This window comes from Syngnathoides biaculeatus, chromosome 3 (genome assembly GCF_019802595.1).
Source record: "Syngnathoides biaculeatus isolate LvHL_M chromosome 3, ASM1980259v1, whole genome shotgun sequence".
NCBI lineage: Eukaryota > Metazoa > Chordata > Actinopteri > Syngnathiformes > Syngnathidae > Syngnathoides > Syngnathoides biaculeatus.
The window spans coordinates 6486692-6505083 of record NC_084642.1 but is presented as its reverse complement, the minus strand read 5'-3'; the positions used below and the strand labels follow the sequence as shown (position 1 = coordinate 6505083).

General features: G+C 45.1%; 1 protein-coding gene across 10 annotated transcripts in view; it reads right to left on the bottom strand.

Annotated features, from left to right (window-relative positions):
* The window catches only part of baz2ba (bromodomain adjacent to zinc finger domain, 2Ba), a 127027-nt gene that overhangs the window by 1304 nt on the left and 107331 nt on the right, over positions 1–18392 (bottom strand). For 6 of the 10 annotated variants that reach the window (XM_061813915.1, XM_061813914.1, XM_061813917.1 and 3 more), the window contains 15 exons: positions 17131–17385; positions 15721–15944; positions 14033–14107; positions 13709–13943; positions 13576–13638; positions 13344–13488; positions 11384–12180; positions 9209–9464; positions 7854–8009; positions 6188–6348; positions 4709–5043; positions 3760–3895; positions 3020–3166; positions 2519–2820; positions 1184–1327 (listed from right to left, as the gene is read on the bottom strand). In XM_061813915.1, the coding sequence (XP_061669899.1) occupies positions 1184–1327; positions 2519–2820; positions 3020–3166; positions 3760–3895; positions 4709–5043; positions 6188–6348; positions 7854–8009; positions 9209–9464; positions 11384–12180; positions 13344–13488; positions 13576–13638; positions 13709–13943; positions 14033–14107; positions 15721–15944; positions 17131–17385 (3431 nt within the window). The remainder of the gene's footprint in view (positions 1–1183; positions 1328–2518; positions 2821–3019; positions 3167–3759; positions 3896–4708; positions 5044–6187; positions 6349–7853; positions 8010–9208; positions 9465–11383; positions 12181–13343; positions 13489–13575; positions 13639–13708; positions 13944–14032; positions 14108–15720; positions 15945–17130; positions 17386–18392) is intronic. The other 4 variants (XM_061813922.1, XM_061813919.1, XM_061813923.1 and 1 more) reach the window with 1 other exon arrangement.

The window sequence follows — 18392 nt, the reverse complement described above, 5'->3', positions numbered from 1 at the left end:
AAGCAGAACGGACGTAAAGCGTCGGGCCGTCTGGCAGGAGGCGGGTAATTTGCCAATTATCTGACGATTTGGGAATTTTACTGCGAAAATGTAGGGATTTGGGCAATACACCCATCCATTTTCTTCGCCACTTATTCTCACAAGGGAGTGCTGGAGCCTATCCCAGCTCTCGACGGGCAGGAGGCGGGGTGCACCCGGAACTGGTCGCCAGCCAATCGCAGGGCACATGGAGACAAACAGCTGCACTCACAATCACACCTTGGGGCAATTTAGAGTGTCCAGTTAATGTTGCATGTTTTTGGGATGGGATGGGGGTGGGGGGGGGGGGGGGGGTTAGTGCCCAGAGGAAACCCACGCAGGAACGGAGAGAACATGCAAACTCCACACATGCGGGTCCGGGATTGAATCCAGGACCTCAGAACCGTGAGGCCAACGCTTTACCAGCTGATCCACCGTGCCGCCTTGGGCAATACAATAAAAAAAAAAAAAATGTCTTGAATGATTTATCATTTTGAACTTGGAATTGTTCAAATCAGTCGAGGAATGTAAACTGATGCGGTAGATATGTAAATCCGCTCTCAATTATGAAATTTTATGGTGAAAATGTGGGACTACGGGGAATTTGTAAAAGAGTTCCCAAGATAGAAATTGGAAGGTCAGCATGTAAAATCTCTAAATTTGGGAGATTTATTGTTAAAAAAAAAAAAAAAACAGTAGGAATTTGGTACGTGAGCAAAAGTTGTGGAGATGTCCTGAACGAGTGTGTGTGTTTCTTTCGGCTTGTCCCTTTCGGGGTCACCACAGCGTATCATCTCAGATGAACGCACATATATTTTTGGCACAATTTTTACGCCGGATGCCCTTCCTGACGCAACCCTTCTCAGGGTGTGGACGCTGCCATGGAAAATGTGGAATCATTAAAGCCGTTGGGATTTTTTGAGATGAAAAATAAGTTCCCATGATGTTCAGAACAAAATTTTGAAGTTGATATTCTTTTTTTTTTTTTCCCTGATGGAAAATCTTTGGAAATGGTTGAGGAATTTTAAAAAATGCGTGCCAAAAAGTTTTGCAAATAGCGGAAAGTGTGAGTGGCTTCAATCAGTTTGAGGATTGTAGAAGCAAAGGTTGAGGCCTTCATTACGAGACTAGTGGGGATGGGGGGTGGGTAATGACGACAACTCACTGGCTGCTCACGAGCTTCTCCCGTATGGTGGAGAAGTCCATGGGCTTTTTGATGACCTTCTTGTAGCCAGGGACCGATTTGAGGTTGACAGGCGTGAGGAAAGGCCAGGCGTCCTGATGTCGCTCCAGCTCAGCAAGAAGAACCCTGATTGAGCAACGCACTTGATTACGGACATTGACGCACACAATTCAAAGCTATTGCGGATTCGTTTCCCCCTCTGGGCTCTACGGGGGCCGTTCGTATCCACCGAGCTTCCTTTTTATCATTTAACAACAAGCTGTATTAAGGAAAATTCAATCTAATAATCAATTACAATAATCATTTCAAACAGGGAGGCAGACTATTGTGAATTGAAGTCAATCTAAAAGGTGTGTTTGAAGTGAGATGCGTTTACTGCCAGTTCATCAAATTTTTGCCCACCCAAAAAAATAAAATTAAAAAAAAAAAAACTGACAGCTCGTATCTTTATAATCTCATAAATTATAGTGAGATAATACAAAATTGTCATTTTTGAGGTGCTTTTCCAACCTGCGCATTGTGCAAACAAACATACTTGAAGGGTTAACAAAAAGTATTTTATAATAAGAAGTCATCCATCCATCAACGTTCTTAGCCGCTTATCCTCACAAGGGTTGCGCGGGGAGTGCTCGAGCCTATTCCAGCTGTTGACAGGCAGGAGGCGTAGTACACCCTGAACTGGTTGCCAGCCAATCACAGGACACATCGAGACAAACAGCCGCGCTCACAATCACACCTACGGGCAATTTAGAGCGTCCAATTAATGTTGCACTTTTTTGGAATGTGGGAGGAAACCGGAGTGCTCGGAGAAAACCCACGCAGGCACGGGGAGAACAAGAAGTATATACAGTGAATACTCTGTTCTCGAACAAATCGGTTTTCGAACGAAAATTGATATGTTTTTGCTGCCGTTTTCGAACGAAAATCGGTACTCAAACGCCTGCGACGAGACCCGGAAATATTGTAACGCGCACGACCCGACCAGCTGACCCACGACATGCATTGTTATTGTGAATTCGAACCCACCGCGAAAAAACCTGGAAATAACATATTGCACGCAGCCCGATTAGCTGATCCCCGACGGGAGTTGTTATATAACGCAGCCTCTGCACACAGACGTGGGAAATATCGATTCTGTTTTTGAACAAATCGCTTCTGGAACGGCCTCCTGGAAGGGATTGTGGTCGAGAACCGAGGTTGTACTGTATATAATGTTTGGCCACAAGCAAGCTTTAAAGGTAGTAAAAACAATGTTGAGTGTTAATTAAAAGAGAAGAGCGATGAATAAAGAATTAAAGAGGAATAATAAGTCCATACCTGCATAAACCCAAATCCCGATTGTTGTCTCGAGCAGTCTTTGCCCTTTTGACGCACACGGGACTCTCCTGATTGGATCCCAGCAGAGCAGCGGCGCCCTCCTCGCTTTTCCTATTGCGACCGTTGTCTTTTGAGTTTTTCTTGGGCGTGCTGCCGGCGCTGGCCGGGTCGTCCTCGGACACGTCGCCGTTGCCGCCGTGCTTCCCGTTCTTCTTGGCTTCGCCGCCTTTCTTGCCGGCTCCCGCGCCGGATGCTACTGGTTTGCTCGGAGGTTTCTTGCTTTTGGGGGTGGCGCCACTGGCCTGAACGGGGTAAAAAGCAAATTTTCTTCAAATTCGAGGACATCACAAGTGTAACACAAGTGTGTTCTGATACAGATCTACTGTCAGGACGGCTAAAGTTGTCAAAGTTGTCCTAGTAGTGAGGAAAAAAAAAAAAAAAAACAACGTACTAGTACAAGCATTCCTATTGAACGCATTACGCAGGATTGAGGGGACGCACCTTGGTTATGCAAGCCGGGCAGTACCAGTCTCCCTCCGGGATGCTGGTGATTTTGGGTTTGTGACAGTACGTGTGGCAGCCTTTGTCACAGCCGTCACACAGTAGCAGGAGGTCCTCGTTGTCCCCCTTCCTGCACATCTGACAGTACTAACAACAAGTGCCGTGGTTAAAAGCAAATAAGACTTCCTCTTTGCTCCAAAAACAATTTGCGGCAAACGCGTTGGGTCTTGTGCAACCAATTTAAAAAGACGGAATTCTGCCTATATGTGTAAAAATCCCGTCTGTTGGGAGTTAAGGCCCACTGGGTCGTATATGACCCATTATCTAAACCGGAAGTAAATTCGTACATTTTCCAAATGTGATGTTTTTGTGTTCCTTATTGATTAATTTAGTTAGTACATAAAATTGTAAAAGAGGATTTGGATGTTTTGGGTTCTCCAAGATTAAGTCCTGTAGTACAAGCACTACTTCTGGTGTTACCTCAGATGTTTATTTTTTAAACAGGAACCTGTACTTCTAATTAAATGCAGAATGTGAGTACCGTATCTCCGCACTATAGGGTGCACCGCTTTATATGGCTGGGGTTACATTATGCATCCATTAGATGGAGCTGCACTAAAGGCTCACTATTGATCCATATATAAGGCGCGCTGGATTATAAGGCGCACCGTCGGCTTTTGAGAAAATGAAAGACTTTTAGGTGCGCCTTATAGTGCGGAAAATACGGTACAGTTGCTTACCACTTTCATGATGGAGCGCTCCCAAGCGATGGACTTCTGCAGCTGCTGGATACACATGGCCAGCTGGGCGGCACTGCGCACTTCGGTCAGGGCCTTCCTCCACACCTTCATGCCGTGGGCCACCTCCTCTTCACCACTGGCAAGGAAACACAAAAAAAGGAGCAATGGTGACAATGAGAAACACAACACACAACACCACACTAATACTTTAAAGGATGTATACACGGCGGATTATCAGCTCAACCAGGCACCAACAAGACAGCAGAGCTCCGGCCGGACAGGCATTAGCAATTTGGGAAGTGTGCCACACTGACTTTTGTCACTTCAACGGACATTCATGCAGTAAAGAGTGAAAACGGGGAAAACCTGTGGAAGTTTTACGCGGGAGAGTAGTAGACCAAAGCCAAAGTTACTGATGCACAACACCATGCAAATGACTGTAGCCAAACACACAATGCCTTCACAGGAAATAAGCACTCCCCCTCGGAATAAAATGCACAAAATTAATGAAGGGGAAAAAAAAAAAAAAAAACAGAAGTGACAAGCCACCGTAAAACGTCTGCTGTGAAAGCATCCAAGACTGGGGAAGAACCATCAGGGCCATCGTTCAAGATTACCTCTCACTCACAAAGTCTCACGCGCACTACTGAAATGCGTTTTTCGGTACTTCGTGAGCATAAGATTACAGTAGAGTGTGTACTAAGATCACATGAGTGGTGCATGATGGGCGGCCTTAGGATTCAAAAGTGTGCGAGAGCATTTTAGTCGTGCGCGTGAGGCTCAAAAATGTTCCGCGTAGCGTGCGTGAGAGGTAACCCAGCGCGACGCCGCCGACGGCCCCTCATCCAAGACCCCGACTTTCCACTCAAAACGGGAAAAACACACACAAACAGAGGAGAGGGTCTTAATGTGAGAGCGGGGGGAGCTTGCGGTTGGAGCGATGACCTACCCTTCCCTGTCAGCACTAGTGGATGGTGTGGGGGCAGGGACAGTGACCGTACCCACATTATCCAGCCTGATCTGAATGGTGGTACCTAAGGGGCTCCTCAGGTACCTTCTCTCGATGTTGCGCTCCAGATTAGCCAGGCGGGTCACTGCTATGTCCAGAGGGTTGTCCGGGTGACGCATCACCCCGCCCTTCTCCCCCCGCTCCTCGGGATGATCCTTGCCGTCCTTGTCTGCCCCGTTTGACGATGAGGACGCCGGGCCCGATCGGGTGGGGGGCTTGTGCTCATAATAGACCAGATCTTCCCTCTCGGACTGAGGATCGGGGTGTGTCCAGCCCTGGGGGGTGGGGGGGTGGGGGGGGGGGGGGGGGGGTTGGAAAACAAGCCTGTCACTGTCGGGTTTACATCTAGTCAGAGCGTATACATGAAGTTGGGGTTATTTGGTAAAATTGTAGCAGATGTTTAAACGTACCCAAAGCTGGAAGTCAGTATTAAAACAACAAACAATCACTTCGGTATGACGTAGGTGGTCCTTCTGTTTTGAAGGACCAACAACGGGGGAAAAAATATGTATTTTTGTAAATTCTCTATTATTCCTGCATTTTATGCATGCATTGTTCGAATGGTGTGAATTGTTTTTTTTTTTTTTTTTTACATCAGGCACTTTGTTGGGAAGCTAAGGGGTGCGTGAGAAGATGTGTGGATATCGTTCGCTGTAGACGGCAGTTTAATTTTTTCCTTTTAGTCTTCGAAGGCAGTCTGCATTTGTGATTAAGGATATCAGACAAATATCCGGGCCTGTACAATGCAGACAGAATGAGTCATTTGTTACTATGGCTGCATTTTATGTGTGCTTTGTTTGGTGCGTGCATTTTCCCTCGGGCAGCTTGTTGGCAGCTAAGGGGGTCCGCGTAAAGATATTTTAAAAAGAAATTTTTATTGAACATATTCAACATAAAAAATAAGACTTCCTCAGATTGTTTCATTTACACACGGATTATTTTCTGGAAAATATGTTTACCGGCATTTCGTGATTTTTTTGCTCCTGTTTTCAGATGAAAATCGGTATTCGAACGCCCTCAACAAAACCCGGAAATAACAGAACGCGCGCGGCTAGACCAGCTGACCCACAGCGCGCTCTGTTGTGAAATTCCCACCCGGAGAAAAAAAAAAACGGAAATAACAGAATGCGCCCGGCGGTTGATTTGGTTTTCGGACAAATCGGTTTTAGAACCGCCTTCTAGAACGGATTGTGGTCGAGAACAGAGGCTCTACCGTAATTTTCAGTACAATATTTCCACATGTCAGTGCGGGAATGTCTGCTCTAGTAGACACTAAGTAGAAAAAGTCCAAATACAAAAAAAAATACAGCAAGATATTAGAGGGCCTGGTAAGCTCGATCAGCATTGTGCCATCGCCTCTCGTAGACTTTTTAAACAAAATATAGTTATGTAGTGCATGAGTTTAGATCCGTTCCACACCTTGACCTGCAGGCTGGCAGCGGTAACCTTCCTCTCTAGCTCCTCCACCTGCTGGAGCACAGCAATGTCCATCTCCATGGCCTGCTCCTCCACACACCAGCCTCGCACCGACTCCACACTGACCTGGCTCTCCTCCAGCTCACGCAGCTCGATCATGGCCACTAGAGGGATGATGTCGAAAAGTGGACCTCGATCAACAAGATTGAACTCCGTGAAGGAAACCAGCACTTGTCTCTTGTGTAGAGTGAGTTCTTTTCATCATCTTACATTCATTCTTTCCACATAAACTAGAGTGAAGAAAATATGCACTGTGAGCCACCGCTATATTGCAGTTTTCTTACCCGATGTCACAGACAAGATGCTTTTACAGTATCCAGGCAAGCCTGAATCCATCCTGTCCGGCCCCCAATGTGGTACCACAACATGCCCCTGCTAAAAATTTTCTATAGAATTTGTACAGAACAACTTGTTCGATAGAACTTTGGCTGTGATTTTCTACAGAATTGCTACAGAATAGAATTTCTATAAAAATCCCAAGTCCTAAAATTCTTTAGTTCTTTCGAAATTCTTTAGAAATGTTCTATCGAAAAGTTTTAGCCGGGGCCGAGCAGCAATGAGCGCAACTGAAGACATGCAAAGTAATGAAGATCAAGAAGAAAAAGCAGGGCAGGTTCCCTACTATTGCTGTCGTAATCGTTTTTACTCCCGTAGAGCAGCTTGGTTTTCAAGATTAGATTTTTGAATATTGGCTCCAATATTTGATAGTTTAATATCTTTTACTCTATGTGGCGTTGCTGTGTGTATTTAAGTAGTTGTTCTTGAAGGGGGTAGCGTAATTTCCGGCCTACATGCTGCGACTTTTTTCACATGCTATCAAACCTGAGGTTTATGTGGTGATGCGGCTAATTTGTGAATTTTTTTTATAACGGCCGCAAGGGGGCACTCGAGCAAAAAAGGTAAGAGTGAGATGACATATATGTGCCGAGGAAGTGACTTTTGCCAGCTCTGTTAGCGCTGTGCTGGCATGTTGCTGCCGTGTTACTGGCATGTCTCAGTGATATTTACCGTTAAGTTTTATTTTAACCGGGCCTGTTAGCGTTAGCGCAGCCCTAGCGTTAGCACTGGAGCGGAAAAGGTAAGAATGAGACCGGTGGAATATATGTGCCGTGTGTTGCTGCCGTGTTACTGGCGTGTCTCAGTGGTATTTCCACTAAATTTGATTTTAACCGGCTCTGTTAGCGCTGCGCTAGCATCAAACTCTTTCTGTGTACCATCTTTGTAAATCTCTCGTGTTTGAATGTGGGTTTCAATGTGGGCACTTGCAGCTTTTACACAGCTGCGGCGTACGTATGTACCAAATGGTATTTCCTTTACAAATGTACTCGGTGAGGCTTACAACCGGGTGTGCTCTGTAGGCCGGGAATTACGGTATTCATAATACCATCAATGCTAATTTCTGTTAGCCCATCTATGGCATTTCACATTATATCTTCACCTTAAAATGGTGGATTTTAATGTTTTGTTTGAAAATTAGCTTGGAAAGCAATTCCCACCAGCAAGAGAACTGGCGCTAAAAAATGTAATTTAACAAGTGTTTTTAATGACTTCAACTGTGTTTATGGTGGGCGATGGCAGTTTACTGTACCGTTATACATGCAACACTTACCATCCTTGTGTTTAATGCAGACTTGGGGGATGATCTCAATATATTTTTGCACCTGCCTCTGGAGGCCTTTCTCCCTGATACCTCGGCTGTGGAGCGCAACGACCAGCGCTCGCAGCTCCTCGATGTCAGATATGCGCCACCAACCGGTCAGCATATCTGAGGACGTGAACACAAGCGGACGTGTGATTCAAAACACACACAGCATGCATTCCGTTTTCATTCAACGGCACATCGTACATTTGCCAAATCCAGATCATTAGCCTCAGTTTATTTTTGTGCACTTTCCTGACTGCAGTTTTTCCAAAGACAAACCATTCTGGGTAGTTTTTCAAGGATTTTCCGTGGCACGAATCCAAACACTGGCTATGTAACAAGAGGAATTATCCCAATTGCAAATAGGCCAAGAATGTCATTATTTGACCTTGATCTTCTCTTTATGAAGATCTGTTACTGCAGATAAGACTGCATTTATAAGGTCCCTTGATTTGGGATCGCTCCAATTTTCATAATATCCAACATCAGTCACTCACATTTGAAAAATGTACGGGTGTGGTCAGTCATGCCTGCACATATAAAGTTCAGCGTGTGGTCCACCAGTCGTACCCTGAGATATAAAGTCGCGGGTGTGTGTTCTGTTTGTAATTATGAGTGTACCCCTTTAAGACCGGAGGGGGGCGGTGTCAGGTGAACGAAGAAGGAGAATTAGGCTGAGCAGTAGCTTGTTTTTTTTAGAGACCGTGTGCTTGCATGTTTGAAAGAAAAAAGAAAAAAAAAAGATGTCAGGCTGTGTTTCACTGCACTGGATCGGTTTTCATATGCGCTGAGAGTCTGCGAGAAGTGCGCAATTGCGCAGTGGTGCAGCTTAAAGGGAACACAAAATAAGCAACATCTTTCAATATCTATGTCAAGGGTGTCAAACTCATTTTTCTTGCAGGCCACATCGTAGTTTCGGATTCCTTCAGAGGGCCATTATGACTTGAAACCATGAAAATCTTTCGTCTCATTTTTACACCTGAAGTTTATAAACTAGTTTTGGAATCAGAAATCAAGGGTAATGGGTTTTTCAACTACTGGTGACATTTGTCAACACAAATGCTTGCGATATCTCACCGTTATCATTTATGATATGACTATTTTAAGTTTTGAGAAGGATTTTCACAAAAAACATGGAAGTTGATACACATCATTTGCTTCCGCGGGCCACATAAAATCATGCGGCGGGCCAGCTCTGGCCCCCGGGCCTTGAGTTTGACACCGGTGATCTATGCATTTCTACTCGTAACAAATTTTACATGTTTGATTTTTTTGTGCTTGGCTGTGCAGATTTGCCCCTCCCCCGAAAGACAGGTTCTTACCCTCTGGGATAGGCCGAGGTGCGTTGTGGTCAAGAGATTTTGGCATTTCCAATGCAGGAGGCGAGGGCATCGAGGAACTTTTCTCAATGCGAGGTAGCGGTGATTCACTCTTGCTGGACACGCTTGCCGCCGTGTTGCCCTCCACAGAGTGGCCCAGCATTGGACTGGGGCTGCTGCAGAGAGGCAAGCTGGGACTTATCACACCGCTTGACCAGCTCCCCAAAGATACTCCTAGTAAGGAAACACCCGATTTTGCCTGAGAAGAAAACAACCAAACAGTTCAGGTGACTCTCCTGGTTGTTTTAAGTCACAATTATGCTAAAATGCAACATTAATTCTGTGCAATAATGACACGTATGGGTATTCACAACACACAAAACTAATACATGCACCTTTTGGTTTGTCTCATCAAGGGTCGTCATAGCAAGCTAATGCAGTACTGTACAATATGTTTTTCCACATATTTTATGCTTGAAATAGAACATTCCAGACCCACCTGTGATAGGCGAATAAACAGATTTGCTGCACTTACATGAAATCTACTTGTTTTAGCCTAGATTAAGCCAGAAAATGTTATGCCCAACTGTGTGACTGTTGGTGTAGCGCTACATTTGCCTGACACGGTGCAGGCAGCAAGGGTTCAGTTCCCACTCAGTGACAGATGGTGTGAACGTGAGTGCAAATGGTTGTCCGTGTCTATATGTGCCCCGCGACTGACTGGCAGCCAATTCAAGCTACAGTCTGCTTTTTTCCTGAAAGTCAGCACCCCGGCAACCCTGGACGGATAAGCCGTATTGACAATGTATGGACGGATATTATCTGCAACTACAGTTTTAAGACAGAAAAGTCGATTAAGAGATTCATTTCTAACTACATTATATGCCTGAAGATTAGGCGCTGGGAACGTGCCAAGACTGAGAACTGTGTAGTTCTGAACTGTGGCCAAAAAAAAAAAAAAAAAAAAAAAGCGTTAAAACGGTTTTTCACCATTTCGGTTTGCCTGATATTTTAGGCAGGGCTAAAGCGATGTGGTATTGTTGTTGCGATATGTAAAAAAAAAACCCTGTGACGACCTTGTGGGATATATTCCAGCCAACTGAGGCTTTTAGCAAGATATATTTTCACTGCTCAAACACAATAGCTGTGAGATCGTAGAAGATGTTAAACAACGCTTTTTAAGGTTATTTCATTGACGGTATGGCAGTGAAAAACAATTTAGAAATGGATAATGCAAAAATTTCTCCCCGTTTTCAAACAAATCGGTTTTCGAACAAAAATTTGGAGATTTTTTTGCTGCTTTTTTTGAAAGAAAATCAGTACTCGAACACCCCAGACAAAACCCGGAAATAACATTGCGTGCGACCAGACCATCTGACCCATGATGCGCTTTGTTGTGAATTCCCACGAGCTGGAAAAACCCGGAAATAACATCACATGCGGCACAAGCAGTACAACGCGTTTTGTTATTGTCAATTCGAACGTCCCCTGAAAAAAAAAAAAAAAAAACCACAGAAGTGACTTAACCCGCACGGCGCAACCAGCGCACTTTTGTTATTCTGTATAACGCAGACTCAAACAAACGTGTCCCGGTAGTGACTGTTGTTTTTTCTTCTTATCAAGGACTACCGTATTAACCCCCAATCATGGGTCCAAAGAAGGCAAGTTGCTTGTTTAAAGTTATCCTGCACTTTTCTTAACTAAAAACGTTTACAAGGCTGGGGGCCGAGTCGCTACAGATACACCACCAATGCATTCCCAGCCTAGCGTACGCTACTACTGAAGCATACATTTTAAGCAAAAAAATAAAAATATTTCTTAATGGTGTTATATAAAGAATTTCAACTATACATGTATCCCTACTATGCAGTGTATTATCAGGAAAAGCTAAATAAATGCTTTTAAAAGCCAAATTTTTTAGGCTTGGAACGCATTATTTATTTTTCTATTAATCGATTAGGTTTTCAAACAAATCACTTCTCGAACCGTTTTCTGGAACGGATTATGGTGGAGAACTGACGCATCACTGTATTAATAAAAGCCTATTTGCACCGCCCGGAACCAATATGCGGTGCCCAGAACAGTTCGGCCACTGTCCATGTTTACTGCACGGGCATTTGAACCGTTGAGCCAGCCGGCGGAAAAACATTGACGAAAACGACAGAAGCGCCGCCTCACCTGCAGTGCTGAGAGAGGGTAGGTGAGGAGGCCGGCAGGGTGGTGCGGGCTGATCGAGGCCGATGCCGCAGAAGGTGTGAGAGGAAGAGCTGGTGACGCCGGAGGAGATCTGGGCTTGCTGGGTGTGGAGGATGCTTGGGGGGTGGCATCAAGCGCCCCCGGAGGAGTCGTGGTGAGTGACGAGAGGTCGCACGGGTTGCGAGGAAGGAGGCTAAACCAGTGTCCGCTTCTCTCGGTCAGAACCCGAAGCAGCTGGTCGTTGGGCTGGAGGGAGAGTTGTTGGGATGGGGTCGGGGAAGAGGCTGGAGGGGTGTTGCCAGGGCTTTCGCGCAGGGCCGGGAGGCACCGAGCGGATAGGGAGGTCGGGATCGGGCCGGGGACATTTGAAGCGTCGTGACTGATAATCACAGCGGTTTTTGCTACTGTCGGCTCAGAGGTATTGCAAGAGGGCGAGTACGACGTCACGGTGCTCGTGGCAAGAGGAGAAAACCTACGGTTGCCATTCTGTCCGGCGTGCGTGCTCCCCTGATCCTCTGCCTTACCCGTTTCTCTAGACGCGTCTGGACAAAGTTGAGAACCGTAGCCTTGTTGTTGTTGGTGGTAGAAGTGGGTTGGAGAGTCTTTCCTCTGCTCGTGCTCAATCTCCTCCTCCTTCTGTCGTTCCAAGCCATGCGGGAGGCCTGAAAGGGACACGGGTTTGTCCTTCTCCAGTTCGATCTCCTGAGGTTCCTCTTTGACCTTGACTTCCTCTGTTGCTCTTCTCCTCCTTTGTCGCTCCTCCTCAAGTTCTTCTGGAGCTGCATGCAAATAAAACAGTTATCATACATCTTGGAATTTAACTCTCTGGGCTCTATGCAGGCCTTTACATCAAATTGCTTTTTTGGCAACCATTTTCTGTTTTAATGCAGATGGGATGAAAGGCCCCCCCCCCAAAAAAAAAAAAAAAAATCCTTGTCTGTTGTTACATATATGAAGAACATATCTAATCTAGAGTGAAGTCTTGTATGTGTCAAGCAGACCAAGAAAAGCTAGTCCATGCTTTTATCTCAAGTACACTTGACTATTGTAAAGGTCTTCTGACTGGACCCCCCCCCCCCCCAAAAAAAAAACAGCATTAAACAGCTGCAGCTCATTCAGAATGCTGCAACTCGCGTTCTGACCAAAACAAAGCGGTCATAGCATATAACTCCAATCCTCAAGTGCTTGCACTGGCTTCCAGTCAGCTTTAGAATAGATTTTAAAGTTCTGCTACTGGTCTATAAACCACTAAGTTATTTAGGTCCTGAATCATCATCTTCTTTTCCTTTCGACTGACAAGTCGAAGGTTAGGGTACATGAAAAGAAATGCTTACGGAATACAAACCCAGTAGAGCTCTGAGAGCAACAGACCCGGCCGGGTCAAATAGTGGAGCGCAGAGTCCAAAGCAAAAGTGGCGAAGCAGCATTTAGCTATTATGCTGCACATAAATGGAATAAGCTGCCAACAGAGGTCAGCCCCAAGCGTGAATGTTTTTAAATCCAGGTGGAAAACACTTTTTTTTTTCATGCTTTTTAAAATATATCCACTTTTTGATCATATTACTTGCACTATGCAGTTTTAACTATTTTTTTTATATTTTGTCATTTTTATTGTTTTTATCCTGTTTTAAGCGTTTTATCTCTTTGTTTTCAAATGGCTTTATTCATGTAATGCACAATGAGTTACCTCGTGTATGAAATGCGCTATACAAATAAATTTGCTTTGCTTACATGGGCAAAAAGAAGTGAACTGAGAAAAAGCAGCTTTTTTTAGTGTGCAATCAAAAAGCTATTTAAAGGCTTTAAGAGATAAAAGCTGGACATTTTACACTCATGGCAAGACGTGAAAACTTTATAAAGTAAAAGAAGCACAAAAGCTAGCGAAGACTGAACAAGGAATTGCCATGAGAGCAACATTGCGTCTTAGTGTACTCTTAAGTACCTTCTCCACTCTCCATGGCTTCAATAAAGACCCCTCCACAGTGCGGAAGTACCCAGTATCGACGGCGGTAACGATCTTGGCCGTACATCATGGAGCGCAGGGAATGGGATATTTCAAACAACTTTCTTCTAGTCTGGTGATGTTGCTGCAGTTGGGCAGATCATACATAGTGTTACATTTTTGTCATATACACACAAATACACAGCATGTCATGGAAAAAAAGAAACAATACCTTGGCTAACTTCTCTATCTGCTTTTCTAGCTCCTCCACAGTAGTGGCTTGGTCAACTTCATCCTGGCATAATGTTAAAAAAAAATGTTGAGGCCAAAGTTATTAAAGCAGCTTAATATTCATTTGCTCTCACCTCATCGTACGTCTCCACTTTTTTGACTTTCTTCAAGTCTTCTTCGTCCTCGTCGTCATCGTCGTCGGCGGGGTCGTCGCTGTCGTCGTCTTCTTCGTCCTCGTCATCGCTGTCAGCGCCGAGTTTTCGCTTGCGCTTGATCGCAGAGGATGGAGTACCACCCAGGGACTGGTTCTCTTCCACCCCCACACTGGCTTCCCTCTTCCCGGTGCGTTTGGCGTAAATGGTTCGCAATCTGGATTCGCAAATAACGGTTTGAAGGTTGTCATGTCGACCCTTCTAAAACTTTAGACTGTAACAGTACAAAAAAAATAGATAACTTACTTCTTCAGTTTCCCCTCCATGATAATCTTGTCTTTCCTCATGTTTGCCATCTGATCCAAGTTCTTATCAATTTCGCTGAAAGTAAGGGTGCAATACTGTGAGATCAATTTTCAGGCGTAATACAAAGGCTGCTCATAAAATTGGGGTCATTGGGATGGAATTTCAGTCGGAACCTAAAATGCAATATTAACCTTTATGAGGTGAACTTCATTTGACCTTCTGTAAACTTCTGCCCAACGTTTCAGTACGGTCTAACAAGGAGCTCAACAGGAAACTTCTCAACAGGTGTTATTTCAAATTCTACTAGTTTAGGTTTGTTGGCTTATGGCCATGCTACCCTGAGAACGCCCGATTTCGTCAGATCTCTGAACCTAGCAGGTTTGGCCCTGATTAGTACTTGGATGGGAGATCGCCCGGGAATACCAGGTGGCATAAGCTTCTCTCCCCGGCTAAAATGTAGAGGGGTTGTGTCAGGAAGGGCATCCAGCGTAAAACTGTGCCAAACAAAAATGCGTTTATCTGAGATGACACGCTGTGGCGACCCCTAATGGGACAAGCCGAAAGGAAAAGACTACTAGTTAACATTTGTAATTATCACTGTGGTGCGAGAAGCCTTCAATTGGCTGGCAACCAGTCCAAAATATACCCCACCCTTCTCTCGAAATCAACAAGAACAAGAACCATCTTAGGAAGTTATTCTACTAGTGCGCCAAGTTGTCATACTAGTGAGGAAAAAAAAGAGCAGACTAGTACATGCACCTTAAAATGAGCATAAGGATATGTACCAATTGCTCAAACAGCTTTGTTTCTGTAACTCGCTGTTCCCTTACGATAAATGTGAAAATGCACAAGGACATCCGCAGTCATGCCTTTCTGTGACTCCTCCAGTCTCTGTCAGTTGCCACCCGTTGATGGACTTTCGACACGACAAGCTTAGCGCCCACTTTCATTTGGGAACATCCTGCGTGAAGCCTTCCCATCGTGAGTGGTTGCTGAACTCGCAGAGTCATCAGCAGTTGGCAACAAACATTGCGACTGGAAGAGTCTCTTGGTTGGCTCGAGCAGTACATTCAGCGGGGGTCCGTCGATGCAGAAGACTACGGGCGCGGCCTCTCGGCGATCCATCGAACCGCCGTAGCCGACGGGGTCGCTGGCTACAAACCCAACATCGTGTCAGGCCGCCTCCAGTAACCAAATCCGAAAGACAACTCCCGCGGCTCGTGAGATCGATGCTATCGCAACTCCGTTCGGGCCGGTGTCACAAGCTCAACAACTATCAGCATCGACTCGACAACAACATTGTCAATAAAATTCCATTATGTGACGTCGCCCCCCACGATACTCAACTGTGCTCAAAAACCGACCACGCTGACGGTGCAACACCTGTGGAGCGCCCCGGCTGATGTGGTTCACTTTCTGGACCTTGATATGGAATAACAACCGTCGTACTACAACAACAACAACTGGAAGAGTCACTGAAAGGCTTGGACATGGACGCAGCTGAACATTTTAGTAGCTCAAACACCTGTTGTGAATTATGCTGTCCACTTCCTAGTTTAAAAAAAAAACATGAGTAGACCAAAAAGTACTGCTTCAACAGCAGCAATTAAGTTCACCTAGAATGTGCGTTTGAGGTTCATCCTGAAATTTCACCAATCATCCAATCTCTCAAAAGTTTTGTCCCCTACCTGATGACGACTTTACTGCAAGCCAGCTCGTTTGCGAGGAATCCCAGGATGGAGGCTTTCTGGGAAGGCGTGTGGGCCTGGAAAGCCTTGGTCTTCAGACTGAGGGCCAGAGGGGCCAGGTCGGTATTGGCACAATGGGCCCCCATGTACATCTGCAGCACCTCAGAAACGTTATCCCTGTTGATGCCAACGTTGGTCAGGTGGTCCCCCAGCATGGTCTTTGTCTAGCACACAAGGAGATGAGGTTACAACATATTGGTGTAGCTTTTAATTCTACTTAGGGTTACAAAACTTGGGGAATTTACAAATGTGGGAATGGACATTACCGTTACTCAGATTTATTGATAGCAACGAGAATTTACTTAATTGACGGTTGGCACCCAATAGGGAACTTATGGTTGGAGGAAGAATGTGAGGTATATACTCAACTGGATGGTAGCCAAACTGTAGGGCACATCAACCATTCACACACAAGGACACTTTAGAGTCTTCAATTCTCCTACTGAGAGCATGTTTTTGGCATGCAGGAGGAATCTCCAGTACAAAAGCCGCTCAGGCACGGGCAGAAACAAAAATAAAAACCCAACATGAGGCGAAGGAACCGACCTGAGCTCACGACGTCTTGAGGCGGATGTGCTAACCTCTCGGCTAATGAATCAATAAGACTGCATACAGAGCTCGTGCACCCACGTCATAAAATCACGTGACTTTTGTTTACCTCGCCATATTGCCGGTCAAGCTAAGCATTGCTCAATGCTAAGTCGGTCAGAGACGACACGGAAAAATGTCTTGTAGCACGACGCCCAGAGTCTTGTATGATACCGTCAGACATTTAGAAGGTGAAAATAAACGATGCGTGGAAAAATTACCCGTATTTAATGCCTAAATCAACGTTTTCACCAATAAGAAATCAGACTGTTAATTCCCTTCCGCTTGTCTCGGGCAACTGGATATATACGTGGATCTGGTGAGTAAGTCATTGAGATTTAGACGGAAAAGTTTGAAAGTGTACAAAGGTCTGGATGCATACGAACACTTTGTTGCTGGATCTGTTCTCATCAGGAATAAATGTGATGGTAGTGATGGTTTTGACGATTCGTGAATGCGGGAGCGTGTTCGGCAACACATTAACGTTTGCCGGAATCCATCGACCTTTTCAGCTAGTATTTAATACAAATACCAATATTTAAATAAATGACTCCTGGTTTTACACAAACTCGCATTCATTAACTATGATTGGGGGGAAAAAAAAAAAAAGACAACGAGTCGGCTCCTCTGTAGCGTTTCCCAAGAAGTATTTATAATGCCAAGTTGGCTCATTTGAATGATCAAATGGTGACGTCACGTCCACGAGCTCTATTGTAAACAATCCCACGAGACAAGATAGCCAAGTTCTCTCGATGGACTTACCTTTTGTCCAGGGGGTAGACCGGGATCACAAACTGCCAGAGAGAGTAATTTGACCAGGAGATCTTGGACTTGACCCATGCTGTCGCCCACATTCAGCAAGCCCTCCTGCAGCATGCCCAGCGTCGGGACATCGACATTCAAGTCCAGGCCCAAAACCTTTCCGAAGCCTCGCAAGAACTGCATCAGCATCAAGCAGTCAGCCACTGCGCGACCCGGGAGGATCAGCCCGGGAATTCTGGAGAACTCAGGGAGGGCCTGAGGAAGACAACGCGAGTAGGACGGTTTTCTCAAAGCTTAACGGTGCAGTGCAATGCAATACATATCTCACTTAGTATAAAGGGGCGTCAAACGTGGTTGGTTACTTCTTTTTATTATTATGTAGTACTCCCATTAGCCACTTGATGGCATATAAATAAAAGTAATCACCACTACAGGGGTCTTACGGCTATCAATTAAACACTGCTTGCTTGTCGTCTGAAAAATGCATATTTAGGAACATACCAGTACGGTATTTAATATTCATTTTGTATGCAGTTCCAGAATATCTCCAGAATATTTGCTATTATCTGTCCATCCATTTTCTGAACCACTTGTTGTAAATAATGAATTATAGCTCGTTTCAAAATCTACCACTAGCCTCGCTGATATTAACAAATGGATAATGAATTGTTAATGTTTCAGAGAGGGGGGTGGGACTTTTTTTTCTGTTTTATATCAAATGTTTTTGGATCAAAAGCACCATACAATGTGATTTCCTATATTTGTATTTGAAAAAGCAACAGCCAATAGAAATTAAGCTTGTTTTTTTTTTTTCTTAAATATTCTTTCAGGGCAGCACGGTGGAGCCGCTGGTAAAGCGCTGGCCTTACAATTCTGAGGTCCCCCCTGTGTGGAGTTTGGATGTTCTCCCCGTACTTTTGTGGGTTTCCTCCGGGCACTTCGGTTTCCTTCCACATCCCAAAAACATGCAACATTAATAATTGGAGACTCTAAATTGCCCCTAGGTGTGATTGTGAGTGCGGCCATTGTCTGTCTCCATGTGCCCTGCGATTGGCTGGCAACCAGTTCAGGGTGTGCCCCGCCTCCTGCCCGTTGACAGCTGGGATGGGCACCAGCACTCCCCGCGACCCTCGTGAGGATAAACGGCAAAGAAAACGCATGGATGGATGGATATTCTTTCACTTTTTCAAGATTCCCCCATGACCCCTTCACGGAAAAACAGGTGCACGCTTCAGCAATAACCTGTGCGTTGATGGAAATGG